General features: G+C 42.6%; 3 protein-coding genes across 4 annotated transcripts in view; 2 read left to right on the forward strand and 1 right to left on the reverse strand.

The window, feature by feature from the left end:
- LOC108097558 (glutamine-dependent NAD(+) synthetase) overlaps nucleotides 1–7,700 on the forward strand; it is a 35,242-nt gene extending 27,542 nt beyond the window's left edge. For both annotated transcript variants that reach the window (XM_017199938.2, XM_017199939.2), the window contains 4 exons: nucleotides 3,578–3,861; nucleotides 4,307–4,396; nucleotides 4,463–5,896; nucleotides 6,027–7,700. In XM_017199938.2, coding sequence (XP_017055427.1) covers nucleotides 3,716–3,861; nucleotides 4,307–4,396; nucleotides 4,463–5,896; nucleotides 6,027–6,723 — 2,367 coding nt within the window. In that variant the 5' untranslated portion in view covers nucleotides 3,578–3,715 and the 3' untranslated portion in view covers nucleotides 6,724–7,700. The remainder of the gene's footprint in view (nucleotides 1–3,577; nucleotides 3,862–4,306; nucleotides 4,397–4,462; nucleotides 5,897–6,026) is intronic.
- A 1,411-nt stretch (nucleotides 7,701–9,111) lies between these two features.
- LOC108097800 (uncharacterized protein C17G8.02) lies at nucleotides 9,112–10,836 on the reverse strand. Its single transcript, XM_017200331.1, has 3 exons — nucleotides 10,794–10,836; nucleotides 10,253–10,717; nucleotides 9,112–10,201 (listed from the first exon to the last, which is right to left on the reverse strand). The coding sequence occupies exons 2-3, from the start codon at nucleotides 10,463–10,465 to the stop codon at nucleotides 9,383–9,385; spliced, it is 1,032 nt and encodes a 343-aa protein (XP_017055820.1). The 5' UTR covers nucleotides 10,466–10,717; nucleotides 10,794–10,836; the 3' UTR covers nucleotides 9,112–9,382.
- A 1,475-nt stretch (nucleotides 10,837–12,311) lies between these two features.
- LOC108097633 (non-specific ribonucleoside hydrolase RihC) lies at nucleotides 12,312–13,851 on the forward strand. The gene is given in 4 exon segments (XM_017200060.2): nucleotides 12,312–12,682; nucleotides 12,889–13,104; nucleotides 13,107–13,337; nucleotides 13,452–13,851. Coding segments are annotated over 4 exon segments (1,113 nt in total). The 5' UTR covers nucleotides 12,312–12,403; the 3' UTR covers nucleotides 13,839–13,851.
- Nucleotides 13,852–14,159: the final 308 nt, after the last annotated feature.

The following is a 14,159-nucleotide window of genomic DNA, read 5'->3' on the forward strand; positions in this document are numbered from 1 at the left end:
AAAACTCTTTCATGTGGATTTTAAATTTAAATTCCTAAAATCACAAAAATAATAATTTTAATACAGATACCTTTCAATTTATGTGATCTGGAGTTCAGACATCAATAATATTTATTCCAACAACATATTTGCTTCAATAAACACGAGATTCTAATTAATGTTCACCTTAAAGTTTATATCCAATTCTAAAAAATTATGTTCAAGAACTTTATTCTTGATAAAATGTAAACAATTTTGAAACGTTGTAAAATATAGAAAACGGGTGTGGAAACCAAAATGATCCTTTAGGTCGTATATTTCTCCCAGTGTACGATCCCGGTCGAGCGGTATTTTCACCTTTGAGCGAGCGGTAAATGTTAACGGTGAACGGCGCCCGATGCCGGATACCGGGTAACTGGCTACTGGCCACCGGATGGGATCCGTTGCCGCCGGAAAAGCCGGAAAAACTCGGAAAGGAAACGGGAAACACTTCGTGACAATGCGACGCGGGCTGGCAAACAAATCAAAGCGAATTAGTTGCATTAGTGGCAGCTATCAGCGGAAAAGGCAGCGGAAAACAGCGCCGGGATGCGGCGCCGCTGCCAATGACTCTCCCTGTCCCTTTCCCTTTCCGGTTCCGTTTTCTGTTGCATTGTGTTCCCAGTCCCAGGTTGCATTTCCACTGCCACTTCCAGTCCCACTTGCACCTCCTCTTCCCCGATCCTCTGCCAAGTGGAGAGAGCAGGTCGCCTGGCGTGCCAGCACCTGGGGCCATAATGCACATGCGAGTCCAACGGGAAACAGGGTGACCCTTTCCCAATTTCATATTCATATACCGGGATTTGCAAGCCTGCTGAATACGAATTCAAATGCCTAAAAAATATTACAGAAATCTATGAAGACTCCGATTTAAGAACTCAAAGTTCTGTTTATTTTAAGAGGAGTTTTTCAATCCTTTTTAAGGTTAGTTATTTAGTTCTTGGTTAAATTAACCATTCAAAATGGACACCCCTTACTGCAGATAATCGTATGTACTGGCATATTTATCGGATTCCCCCACATACCATCCGTTCCGCTGCCACTGCTGATTATGTGCCATTAAAATTGGCTGCCAATTGGCAAAAGTTTTTTCATTCCGCATTCTGCATTCCCGCCTTCTCCAGTTATCCAGTTTTTCAGTTCTCCAGTATTCCAATTCACTTCTCCTCGACCGTCGGCCTTTTGTTCTTTGCCCTCAAGCATTTGCCCTTTGACGCGGTTCAAAGTTCAATGCATTTCGCTTGCGACACGCACACTCGCACACAAACACACACTCACACGTCAATGCGACACGCCCCCCAGCGCCCACATTTCCAGTACACCTGATCAGTGATGTTATAATGGCGATTTTAAACGCCCAAAAATGGCTTTTTAAAGTCAAATTGTGGGTACTGTTTTCTAACTCTTGATTCGATATTAAATAATTTTTAATTTCCATTAAATAGTTTAGAATTTCAAATATTTCCTAAGCAAATAAAGTGGTCGTTATTATTTTGGTTTCGAGCCACCAATGAGGGCCTTAAAAAGTATGCTATGTTTTATTCTTAATTCAAAAGTTAAACGTACAGAAAGTAATCTAAAACAAATGGAGATTTCTATGGCACCCCCACCCTATTTATTTCTCAATTTGTTGTCTTTTAAAACATGCTTGTTCTTTCGACTTTCTCTTCCTTCCCTTCGTTTTATCTAAACTGAATTGGCAGCACTGCAACTGACAGTCCATCTTCACACATTTCCACAAATGCCGAGGCGTCGAAAAATCCTAAACGCAACTTTGTCAGACTTTCACGGGGATTCGGCGGGGGTGATGATTTGGGGTCTGGGATTCTTTGGGGCTTTTTTTTCGGTGGGCTTGAGGATTGGGGCGAGTGTTGCTGTCAGCCATCAAGCCGAAGAAATGAAATATGCGCGACTTCTACGGGCCAACTAAATGAACTCTGAACTTTATGCGAAATTTCACCTCATGCATGCATGCATGTGTGTGAGTTCAGGTGTGTGTGTGTAGGTGTGTTAGTGTGAGTGTGAGTGTGTGCGCTGCGTGTTTTAAACTTTTGTTGCCTGGCAAAGTAAATTTGCATAAGGTTTTTTGGTTAAGTGTGGCAGAAGGGAGAAAGGGGGAAAAAGCATTGTAAGAAAATTTATGTATTTTGAAAACTGCTCAACAACTGTATCTTAAGTTTTAGGTGTAGAAAACTTTAGAGATTTATTTAGGTAATAATATCAAAAAGGGATATTCTTCCTTTAAAAAGAACTTATTTCCAAGGAAAGTTAAATTAATTCAAACTAAAAGCGGAACAAAAATTCAAATTGTATATTACAAATTTATTTCTTGTTTCATTGGAATCTTTAAATTTATTTTTACATTCTTTATTAAATGCTAGTAAAATGCAAACCCTCTTCTTGCTTAAAACTCCATGGAAATATATTTCAAATTTAAATTGTAGATATTGAATCGTAATGCTTGTGTTTCCTGTGCATCCGTTATTCGTTTGGCTTTCAATTTTTCAGCATGAAATGCCAAAAGTGCGTCACGAATGATGAAATATGGAGCTGTGGTAACGGTACATGAGGAAATAGCTAAAGTAACGGGGGAAAAGGGAGAAACGGGGAGGACTTTTAGTGGAAGTGGCCAAAAGTGGGCCGTGGGTGCGAAAGGAAGTGGCTAGAGCACCGGAAATTCCTAAACTTGAAGCGGAATTTCCGAGTGCAGGGCATTCGCAAGAGTTAAGGGTTAAGGGTTAAGGGTTGGCCATGGGATTAACCCGAAATAGACGGCTTAATGCTTAACCCCACAAAACTCAGAAGTAAATATGTTTAGAATGTGTTGCCCAAGTGAAACTATTTTATACATATTATTTTGTGCATGCTGTGCTGGTTGAATACCTTCACTACATATTCCTATTAATATTACTTTAAGAACTTTAAACTCTTAAATCCAAAACAATATAATGAAAATACTTAAATATAATGAAAAGATATTGCCTTTAAAGGCAACCAAAGGCGTGACAAACATTTAAGTAACTAAAACTAAGTAGTAAGCGGAGCTTAATATTATCCCATTTCTCGAATAGAAAGTTTTGCTCGGTTATATTTAGACGAAATCGCTTGCGGCATTACCATTTTGCTGATGCAATTCGCAAAAGTTCGAGGGTTAATTGGGCGATTTTCGCGGCTCTCGGTCGCATTATCCTCCGGCTTTCGCCGCCGACCCGTTGCCATTGGTCCGTAGCTCTAAATTTAGATTTTAGATGCCGGCTACGTCAGCGGGCCAATTTGCAAGTACCGCTGCTGCCACCGGCGACTCGGCGGCTGTTTGATCAATAACCCAGATATATGACCGTAACTAACAGCGCCAGCAAAAACAACAACAATAACAACAGCAACAATAGAATAACGAAACGCTGAAATAAACAAATTTCCACACAGACGAAAGAGCTGTGAGAGTCGACGAAGTCCATTGAATTGAATCGCAGCCATCAAGTTAATTGCAACTGCATTGTGAATCAACCGGGCATTAAGACAACTCCCTACTTTTTTATTACTTCCCCCATTTTTTCAGTTGATAACTGCCGATTTTTGAACTGACAATAAAACTAAGCGAAAACCGTAACAACAAAGAACCAAAAACTGAACCAAACTAAATCACGGTATTTAATCGGAGCTAAAAGTAAATAGAAAAACAAACTAAAAGGAGAAAATGGGTCGCAAAGTAACGGTGGCCGTGTCCACGCTGAACCAATGGGCATTGGACTTCGAGGGGAATATGGCCAGGATACTGCAGTCCATCCTGGAGGCCAAGGATATGGGCGCCAGCTATCGCACAGGACCCGAACTGGAAGTTAGGTAAGTGCGCAGTGGTTCACTGTTTTTAAGAAGTTATTAAATCACCTATAAAAGTGTTCGAAAGTATTCATTTCCAATTCCAACTTCAATTAAAACCAATAATATAAAATAAATTAAACCAGAGAAACCTTTATTGTATTTTGAAATTATCAAATTTAAATAAATTTTGAGGAATTATAAAATCTTTCATTTTGTAAAAAATTCAAAATTGTTTAGAAATAGAGAGGTAGAGAGATTAAAGCTCATTTAAGAAGGTTTTAGAAATCATAGTTATTTCGAAACTATTAGTTTAGTTTTATTAGTTCTTTTATTTATTATTATTATTATTATTTTATTATTTTTATTATATTTTTATTATATTTATTATTATATTTATTTTTATTTATTTATTATTTTGGAGGGTTTTTATTTACTAATAAATGTATATACATATATCTTCCCACAGTGGCTACAGCTGCGAGGACCACTTTCGGGAGCCGGACACATTCCTGCACTCCTGGGAGGTTCTGCTGGAGGTGATGATGTCGCCCATCTGGTAGGTCCCGTTCAAAATAACTTAAAAAATATTATAAAGTAATCATGTAATACCCTCTTCCCCTAGTGAAAACATGCTGGTGGACGTGGGCATGCCGGTGATGCACCGCAATGTGGCATACAACTGCCGCGTGGCGTTCTTCAACCGGCAACTGCTGCTCATCCGGCCGAAGATGGCGATGTGCGACGATGGCAACTACCGGGAGTCGCGATGGTTCACCGCCTGGACAAAGTCCCTGCAGACGGAGGAGTTCGTACTGCCGCGCATGATTGCCCAGCATACGGGACAGCAAACGGTGCCCATTGGCGATGCGGTGATCGCCACCAGGGACACCTGTCTGGGCTACGAGATCTGCGAGGAGCTGTGGAATGTGCGCAGCAAGCACATCGAAATGTCCCTGGCCGGGGTGGAGTTGATTGTGAACAGCTCGGGCAGCTACATGGAACTGAGGAAGGCCCACATCACCACCGATCTCATCCGGAATGCCAGCTTCAAAGCGGGTGGCGCGTACTTATTCAGTAATCTTCGTGGCTGCGATGGCCAAAGGGTATACTTCCATGGCTGCTCTGCGATTGCCTTGAATGGTGAACTGTTGGCAAGGGGTCAGCAGTTCGCACTGCAGGATGTGGAGGTCACGCTGGCCACCATCGATCTGGAGGAGATTCGCGCCTATCGCGTGAGTCTGCGATCGCGCTGCTCGGCTGCCGCGAATGCAGCGGATTATCCGCGCATTCATTGCGACTTTGAGATGTCGACGCACAGCGATATCTTCAAGACATCGACACCGCCGCTCAATTGGCCCAATCACACGCCCGAGGAGGAGATCGCCTTGGGTCCCGCCTGCTGGCTGTGGGATTACCTCAGGCGTTCCGGTCAGGGGGGATTCTTCCTGCCGCTCAGCGGCGGCATCGATTCCAGCAGCTCCGCCACCATTGTGCACTCGATGTGCCGGCAAATTGTGCAGGCGGTGCAATTGGGCGATGCCCAGGTGCTGCATGACATTCGGAAGATCCTGGCGGACACGGACTACACGCCGGACAATGCCGCTGGCTTGTGCAATCGTCTGCTGGTCACCTGCTTCATGGGCAGCGTGAATAGCAGCAAGGAGACGCGCAGGCGGGCCGCCCAATTGGCCAACCAACTGGGCAGCTATCACATCGAGATCAGCATCGATATGGCGGTGAATGCCTTGCTGGGCATATTCAATGCCGTCACGGGCTTAACGCCTCGGTTTCGGACGCAGGGCGGTTGTGCCCGACAGAACCTGGCCCTGCAGAACATCCAGTCGAGGATTCGGATGGTGCTCGCCTACATCTTTGCCCAGCTGATGCTGTGGGTGCGCAATCGGCCCGGTGGACTGCTCGTTTTGGGCTCCGCCAATGTGGACGAGTCGCTGCGCGGTTATCTCACCAAGTACGATTGCTCCTCGGCGGACATTAATCCGATTGGCGGTATCTCCAAGATGGATCTGCGAAGGTTCTTGAACTACGCCAAGGATAAGTAAGCTGCGATTGAAGTCAAGAGGGAGATATAGATTCTGTTTTCAAAGTCAAAACGAAGCCATGAATCGATATCTCCCTTTCCCCGTTTAGAATACCAATTTACTCATCTTGAAATCTCCTTTTTCCAGGTTCAACCTACCCGTTCTGGAGTCCATTATTGAGGCACCGCCCACCGCCGAATTGGAACCGCTGCAGGAGAACGGGGAACTGCAGCAGACGGACGAGCAGGACATGGGCATGACTTATGCGGAGCTATCCGAATATGGACGCCTGCGCAAACAGTCCTTCTGCGGACCGTACAGCATGTTCTGCCATCTGGTGGCCACCTGGAAGGGGGACCTCAGTCCCAAGGAGGTGGCCGACAAGGTGAAGCACTTCTTCCGCTGCTACGCGATCAATCGGCACAAGATGACCGTGCTGACGCCATCCGTTCACATGGAGAGCTACAGTCCGGATGACAATCGGTTCGATCACCGACCGTTTTTGTATCGACCCAACTGGAGCTGGCAGTTCAAGGCCATCGATGACGAAGTGGACAAGCTGCAACCGATCTACACACCCTCGTCGGCACAGATGCGTCCGAGCAGCGATGACCTGCTGATCTCCACGCAGAGATCCTCGCATCTGGACGACTCCAAGCACTCATCGCCGTTATCCTCGGCCTCCGCGTCCGCTTCGATCGATGTGGGCATCTCGACGGCGGCGGTACCGCTTCCTGGCGCCGCTGCTCCCGGCGGCGGTCTCTCCAAGAAGCCCAGCGGCTACTCCAAGGTGCACGTCAACGTGCTCGGCAAGATCAAGGATCGCACGGGCATTCCCGTCTAGTAACGATACACTCGCAAAGCACTGCAACTATAGAATGTTGTTGTTTTTTTTTTACCACAGCTTGATGTCTTTTGCTGCATCACCAAGAAAATCATTTAACATTCATCTATCTTTTTTTAACTTAGATCTGTTCCAATTTTGTTAATATTACAAACCCTAAATTTAAACACGAAATCAGTTTTTTTATTCGAATTATTATTACCATATGTTTCCTTTAAGTAGAGCATAACAAAATTTAATTTAAAAGGAAAGTTTTCGCCTCAATATAATGTCCGTTTTACTTGATAATAATTTAGTGACCTTAAAAATATTAGTGACTATAGTATGTTCTGTTAAAAATTTTATAATAATAATTTCCAAGTTTTTTCCTTTAAATAATCCTAAAACAAGAGCTCCTTTTATTCTAGCTAATATTATAAATGTCTCTCATAATAAAATCATGAAACACGTAGCTTTATCATTCAACAGCAGCAAAAGGCATTATTCTGTATATATACAAAATCCATAATCCATATTTGTAGGCCTAGGCGTAGACATACTCATAGCGTTGCTCGACCTAAATCCAAATTTTCTAAATTTTTTTTTGAAATCCTCATAATATAGTTGGCTTTTGTAGCGTCTTTTCCAGTTTGCCTTATCTAAAAGTCTTAAATCTTGTCTAACGCTCAAGCTAAACACTGGACAAAAAGATTGGTCCGTCTGTCCAAACAATTTGTAAAACAATCTTTAAAAAACACTGGGCAAATTCATTTGCCAAAACATTTAGTTAGATAAATAATATTTTTTTTCTGGTTTTACAAATAAATGATTACTTACTTGTTGGTTGTACTATATATTTTTTGTGTTTCTGGTTGTGCACTGTGCGTGGTGAATAATATTTCTATAAGTTTTAAATTAATAATATGACAACCATTTTTCTTCTCTGATATTAAATATGTGCCTCAAATTGAATAAATAAACGGATCCTGCAAGCTTTACATTTATTCTAATGTGTTATAGCTAAGTATATAATGTATATCTATGTTAAAGTTTTTTCTAAACGCACAGTATGTTTAACAATCAATATAAATTTATTGAGAAACTGTTTCTTCACCAACGAAACTCAAACTATATCTAAAACTTTAAACGTCAATTATAAAACCTACTAAAAGGTATCACTGCTCGCTTAACAAATTCAATTGGTTAACATTTAAGAAAGTGATGTATACTAAAACAACAAAAAAAAAACTTCTAACCTTCACTACAACTATTATATTTTAAACTGATGTTATTATCACGTTATTGATGTTATTAAATACGTTCAATCCAAAATGTTTCTTACTTAATTTACTTTAAGTAACTTTTCTAAACTTAATTTACACTTTCTTAGGTGATGAGCAATATTTTGTTTGGTAATGTATGTAGACTTAACGCACATTGTGAATTTGAACACTCGCATTCTAATCGATTTAATGGAACACTGATTGTACACCTCTGTAGAAGGAAATATATACACCAGAAAATTTTTTAGATTAAAATGGATTGAATTATTCGTTTATTTGGGATCTAAAATAGGGTTACCCCATATTTCGTACGTTTTCTTAAATAGTATAATTGTTTTTCTGTCAGTTTAAAAATTCCGATCTAAAAATGATATTTGCAAATTTAAACATTACAAATTAAACATGCAAATTTCAACGATCGAAATACAAAATGAGAGCTTGAAAATGTAATTTGCAACATGCAACATGCAACATGCCTCATGCCACATGCATTAACCAACATGCAATATAAAATTAACAAACATTTCTCGTAAAATGTTAATTTACATATCGGTAATGTAAATTTACCAGAAATGTAATAATAATTACATTTACTAAAGGCCACGTCATCATCAATGATAATTAAAATTATTTTTCGTTTTGCTGGTTTTACAATTCCCAACTGGTTCTGGTTAGTTCTGCATGGAGTAGCAGTTGATTTCGGTCAATTTCTCAGTTCTCCGGGATGACCGGCGGTTTCTCCGAGAAACTGTTTCCGGTCTATGGAAGTGTGTGTGTGTGTGTGTTAGTAAATGGTTCCTGAGAGGCACAGACAGAATCCAACCTCCTACTGGAGTACACTCCCGGATGCAGTGCATCATGACCTGACTTGGCATTAGGTTTTCGATGCTAGATGCCTTCTTGCTCGGTGTGTGGATCAGGATGCACTGCATCATGACCTGACTTGGCATGAACTTAAAGGCGCCCGATTCCTTTTTGCTTGTAATGGACTTCAGGATGCAGTGCATCAAAACCCAACGGCCATTTGAAAGGCCGGGATGCAGTGGATCAGACCAAAACAGGGTATGTACCATTTCCATTACTTATTTATTTAAGTAAGCTAACAAGTTTTAAAAATGCGCTTTAAAGTATGCTATGGAAAATTTATTCTCTGACAAGAAATTCTTACACCTTTTTACACCTCAATAATGTCTCTTAAATTGGGTTATCGGGAGTTTGGCAGCCGGAGAACGTAACTGAACCTTATTCACAGCCAATATTATTTGTGTTCCCCCTTTCGAGTGCTTGAAAATAATCTTTGACCAAGTCAGACCACACCTGCTGCCCTATCAAGCCATAAACCGACCATTAACCAACACAAAGGGTTCGTAATCGTGAATTGAATATACTATTGGTTACTAAACGCAAAGTGGTCCGATATCGGCTTCGGGCAGGAATCCCGCCCAGGCGATAATCGTGCGAAAGGGCTCGCCATTCAGGCGTCTAACCACGCGCACGTTGCTCTGCTTCCCGTGGATGGCATCTACTTTTCTGCCGCGCAGGTGATCCAGCACCATCTGGCCACGGGTATGAACTCCACTTATTTCCACGGTGGCATAGTACTCCCGCTGATCGGCGATCATGGCTTCCGGAAAAAGATACGCTGCCGTCAGCAGAGAATCGCAGCTGACCCACTTTATGAAACCACGTGGCAGTAGCATCGATTTCTCAGCACGATTCAACAGTTCCATAAACGGATGTTCCACGGCACCCAGGACATTGAACCGCCAGTCGAGCGTAATGCCAAACTCGCCATCGATGCAGGGCTCCCATGGCAGAATCACTGCCGATTGTCCCAATCGCTCCAGGGTTATGTGCGCCGCTTCGGGATCCATCATGAAGTTGAACTCGGCACTCTTGGTGACGTTTCCCTTGCCGTAGATATTGCCACCCATTATGTAGACGCCACCAATCTTGTCCAGGAAGGCTTGCCCATAAAGATTGATGCAGTTGGCGAAGTTTGTCAGCGGGCCGCAGAGCAGAAAGTCCACTTGACCAGGATGCTGAGTGGCCAGGCGGTACATGGCAGTCACGGCGTGCTCCGGCTGCAGTTCCTTCTCCACATCCACCTCCGGATAGTTGCCCACGTCGTTGAAGCCATCTTGGCCATGGAATCGGTAGGTGTACGTCCAATTTCGGGGCATTATAGGATCAGCGCAGCCCTTGAAAACGGGAACCTATGAAAAGGAGATTATACATATATCCAGTGGAGTTCAGTAGCAACTTACATCCCGCCTGTCCAAAGTGTGGAGCACTCTCAACGCATTCAGCGTCCCATTGTCCACGTCCGTGTTGCCCTGCACCGTTGTTATGGCCACCACTTTGGAGCTCCTTCCTCCTGGCAGTGCCACGCCCTCCGCCCGCAGCATCATGGCCAATCCCCAGGCATCATCCGTTCCAATGTCGCAGTCGTAGATCACCAAACGATTCTTGTTTTCCATGGCCAAAAAAAGAGCTCCACTTGCAAAAATGTTGTTATTGCCAAAAAATAAAGCAAACTTTTATCGATTGCGGAGCTTTCGTTGCTATCGCCGGTTGGCATTATTGCCACCGAAATACAGAAATTATTTAAATTAATAGCAAATTGCTACATAAAAAGGATCTCCGGTTTGGGTGTTTTCTTTTAAAACGATTTCTTTTGTAGCTTTTGTTTTGCTGGTTGCATTGTCGGGTGCACATTTTGTCACAAAAAGCTGCAACTCATTAAATTTAAGTAAATCTTTGTTATAAAAAAAGCAATTTAATAAAATTTTTGGAAGAATTACATACGTTTATTTAACAAGTCTAAGCTGTGGTGAATTTTCCAGCTGTAAGTCCAGCTGTTTTAAGTGTGGTGAGCTTACAAGCTGTTGTTTTCCGTTAATTCAAAAAAAAAAAAAAAAAAAACAGCTGATAGGAATTTCAAATTTGATTGCAAAAACATTTCAACAGTTTGGTAAGTTTAATAGTTAGTTTTACAAAAAATGTTATAAAATAATGGGACATCAATAAATTAATTTACTGAATGTTTTTTGAACTGTGTTTTTTCTCCTGTTTTGAACTAGACATATGTGAAGCAACCTTCGTATAACTTTCACCCTCACAATTGCCATTTAAGCAGAAAGCCCGGATAAGTGAAGCAAAGGCGTTTAATGACTTAAGTGGGTGTTTCTCGATCATATAAGCTCATGCAGCAAGTACCTTCCGTCTCGTCTGGCATTCTAGAATCTAAATGAATCCAAGTGTCGCAAGTGGGCGACGGCCGGCGACTCTCATTATGGTTCGTTATTATCGCAACGACCTGCCGCAACTTGATTACCATTAATATTACAATAGTGGTTCCAGTTGCCCTTCGGATCCCGCCTCTCGAATTGAATTTAATGATGATTTCAATTTACTTTTCACAAGTTCTCTCCTATTTCCAAAGAAGCTAGTTATCTGGGGAAAGTCCAATTGATAAGGCAAAAGGTTTCGTAACATTTACCTAGTCCTAACTAGATTATGGTCTATGTAAATACGTTTGTTGAACATTAGATTAGTTGCACTATGTTAGGTAAATTCAAACTGTTCCCATTTAACCTATCAACTAATCAAACGCATACTTAAGATTAAGTAAATTAAATTACGTATATTTTAAATGCTTTATTGATTACGTGAAATGTAGGAAGACTTTTACTTTGCTTCTGTTGCAAATGCTGCTACTGAAAATAATATATATTGGCTAGTAAATATAAATCTCCTTTAAACACTAAAAATATATAAAACTCTAATAACTATATAATATTTATAAATGTATATTACTATCAGTAAACACCGAATTCAGTTTGTAATAAAAAAGTAAAACCAATAAAGCAGAAGAAGGGAATCCCTTACTTCTGTTTAGCTGTATTTTTGAAAAGGTTTTCCCCTATAGTACGGGATTTCCCTCCGAAGTTAGGGCATTCGATGGGCGACCCCACATGGCCAACTATTCCCACACATCTTATCCGTACGTCCCGCTCGCAATTGGCGCGCATGTGAAATACAGCGCAGATATGAATTGCACACATGGTGACATATCGCATCGCACATGGGAGCCGTTCGGATGGCGGCGAGAGCATTATGAAATTCCGTGATATGGTGCTCTATTACTGGTAATGCCCCAGAACAGAGAACAACCCACTGAATTCGGAATACTGAGTACTGAATACTGAATACAAAGCCCCGAACCAGAACCGAGACGAACCGATAGACGATGTCCGGCGACGGCGAAACCAGATGATTGCTGTGTGCATATGGGCATGAGTATTTCGCTTTTTTTTTTTTTTTTTTTTTTTTTTTGTTTTATTTGTGGTGTTGTTGCTCAGATGGCTTGCACGTAGTCCGTAGTCCGCGGCGCGCACATTCATCAATTGCCGGCGATGGCAGACGGACGCACAGTGGAAAACGGTGGCGCAGGAGGAGCCGGAGCGTCCTCATCATCAACCAAATCGGATTCGGGATCCCCTGCCCGGAGATATGTGATCTTGGACTGCGATGGAGGGAGCGACGATGCCTGGGCTCTGCTCACGCTGCTCCATGCGGCGGAGAGTCATGGCATCCACCTCCTGGCAGTCACCACGCTGGGATGCGGCAACACCAGCAGGGAGAATGCGGCACGCAACATGCAGCGGATACTGGTTGCCTGCAACCGAACAGACGTAAATAATAACTGTGAACTATACAAGTGCACCGAAAGAAAAATCCAAGCGATTTCCGTGAAAAATTTGAATTTCAAAATATAAAAATAATCAAATAAATTGTGTAGAAAATATAACTTTTGAACTAAAGTATATAGTAAACAATTTGTATAAAATCATATGATATTAAGACTTGCGATGCCTTGTTAAATGGTTAATAATTTTAGATTCCCATTTACATGGGTGCCGTACACCCATTGATTCACTCTACGGAGGATGACAAGAAGTATTTCCACGGACGCGACGGATTCGGCGACTGCCTCACCGACGACTGCGGTCCGGTGGAGAGTTTCGTTCGGCTGGAGCACGCGGTGACCGCCATCCATGATATCTGCCGTTCGAGGCCCAAACAGATCACCGTTTTTGCCGTGGGCCCGCTGACCCGTTGAATCTGGCCTTGGGCTACACCATGTATGGGGATGAGTTTGGCGACAACTTCCGGGACCTGTTCATCATGGGCGGCAACTATCAGGGCGTGGGCAACTCCACACGCTCGGCGGAGTTCAACTTTCACTCGGATCCGGAGGCGGCGCATACTGTGCTGCTAAAGACCCGCTGCCCCGTCACCATCCTGCCATGGGAGGCCTGTATTTCTGAAAACTTCAACATACCCATCGTAAGTTCAAAAACCACTAAGAGAGATTTTTAACAAAGGTATACCTTCAATGAAGGATACATGGTACATGTCCAATTACACCTTATTGTATGTGGAATCCCGTTGCTCCCACAGAATTGGCGCCTGAAGGAATTCGCTGCGAGGGCCAAGGAAGCCCGTCATCCGGCGATCACGATGCTCAACCAGGTGGAAGCGGCCCAATGGCTGCCGCTGATCGAACAGTACGGCATCGATACGTGGAACCCCTGCGATGCGCTCGTGGTGGCCGCCTGGCTCTTCAATGAACGGATGATCCGCAAGCAGAGCTTCTGGCACGCGACCGTCGACCTGCGGGGCACCCACACCCGGGGACAAATGGTGCTCGATCATCTGCGGGAGCGCGAGAAATATCCGGAAAACGTGCGTATCATTGAGTTGGTGGATGCCGAGTTCTTCAAGAGGGTCTGCGAGTGGATCGCGGGTTTGGAGGACGGGACATCATTGCTGAGCAACAACCAATAAATCAATGACTGTAGTTGTGCCCGCTATGTTTTTAAATTCTTCGATATCATACCGCCACAGGGGTGGGATTCCATCGACTGGGCTTCTTTCAACACATGCACACTTATCGATATGTTATCTTTTGGCGGACTTTTTTAAATTTTTCTATCTTAAACTAGTATTGTTTTTTTTTTGTTGAAGTGTTGGTATTCTTATAGACGTTAAGTTTTGATATTTATATGTTGCTCAAAATTGCCTTACTAAAAATTAACCTTAGGGTAATGCTAATATGATAAAGTTTTAATTGTTAATATTCCTTTAGTTTTGTTTATCGAGTAATTC

The sequence above is a fragment of the Drosophila ficusphila genome, unplaced genomic scaffold, assembly GCF_018152265.1.
Source record: "Drosophila ficusphila isolate 14025-0441.05 unplaced genomic scaffold, ASM1815226v1 contig_197, whole genome shotgun sequence".
Classification (NCBI taxonomy): Eukaryota; Metazoa; Arthropoda; class Insecta; order Diptera; family Drosophilidae; genus Drosophila; species Drosophila ficusphila.

Bases quoted from the DNA above. Each gene is read 5' to 3' on its own strand.
- LOC108097800 (XM_017200331.1), bottom strand. From the start codon at position 10,465: ATGGAAAACAAGAATCGTTTGGTGATCTACGACTGCGACATTGGAACG. The intron at 10,202-10,252 runs GTAAGTTGCTAC...TCCTTTTCATAG, and splicing joins ACACTTTGGACAGGCGGGAT to GTTCCCGTTTTCAAGGGCTG.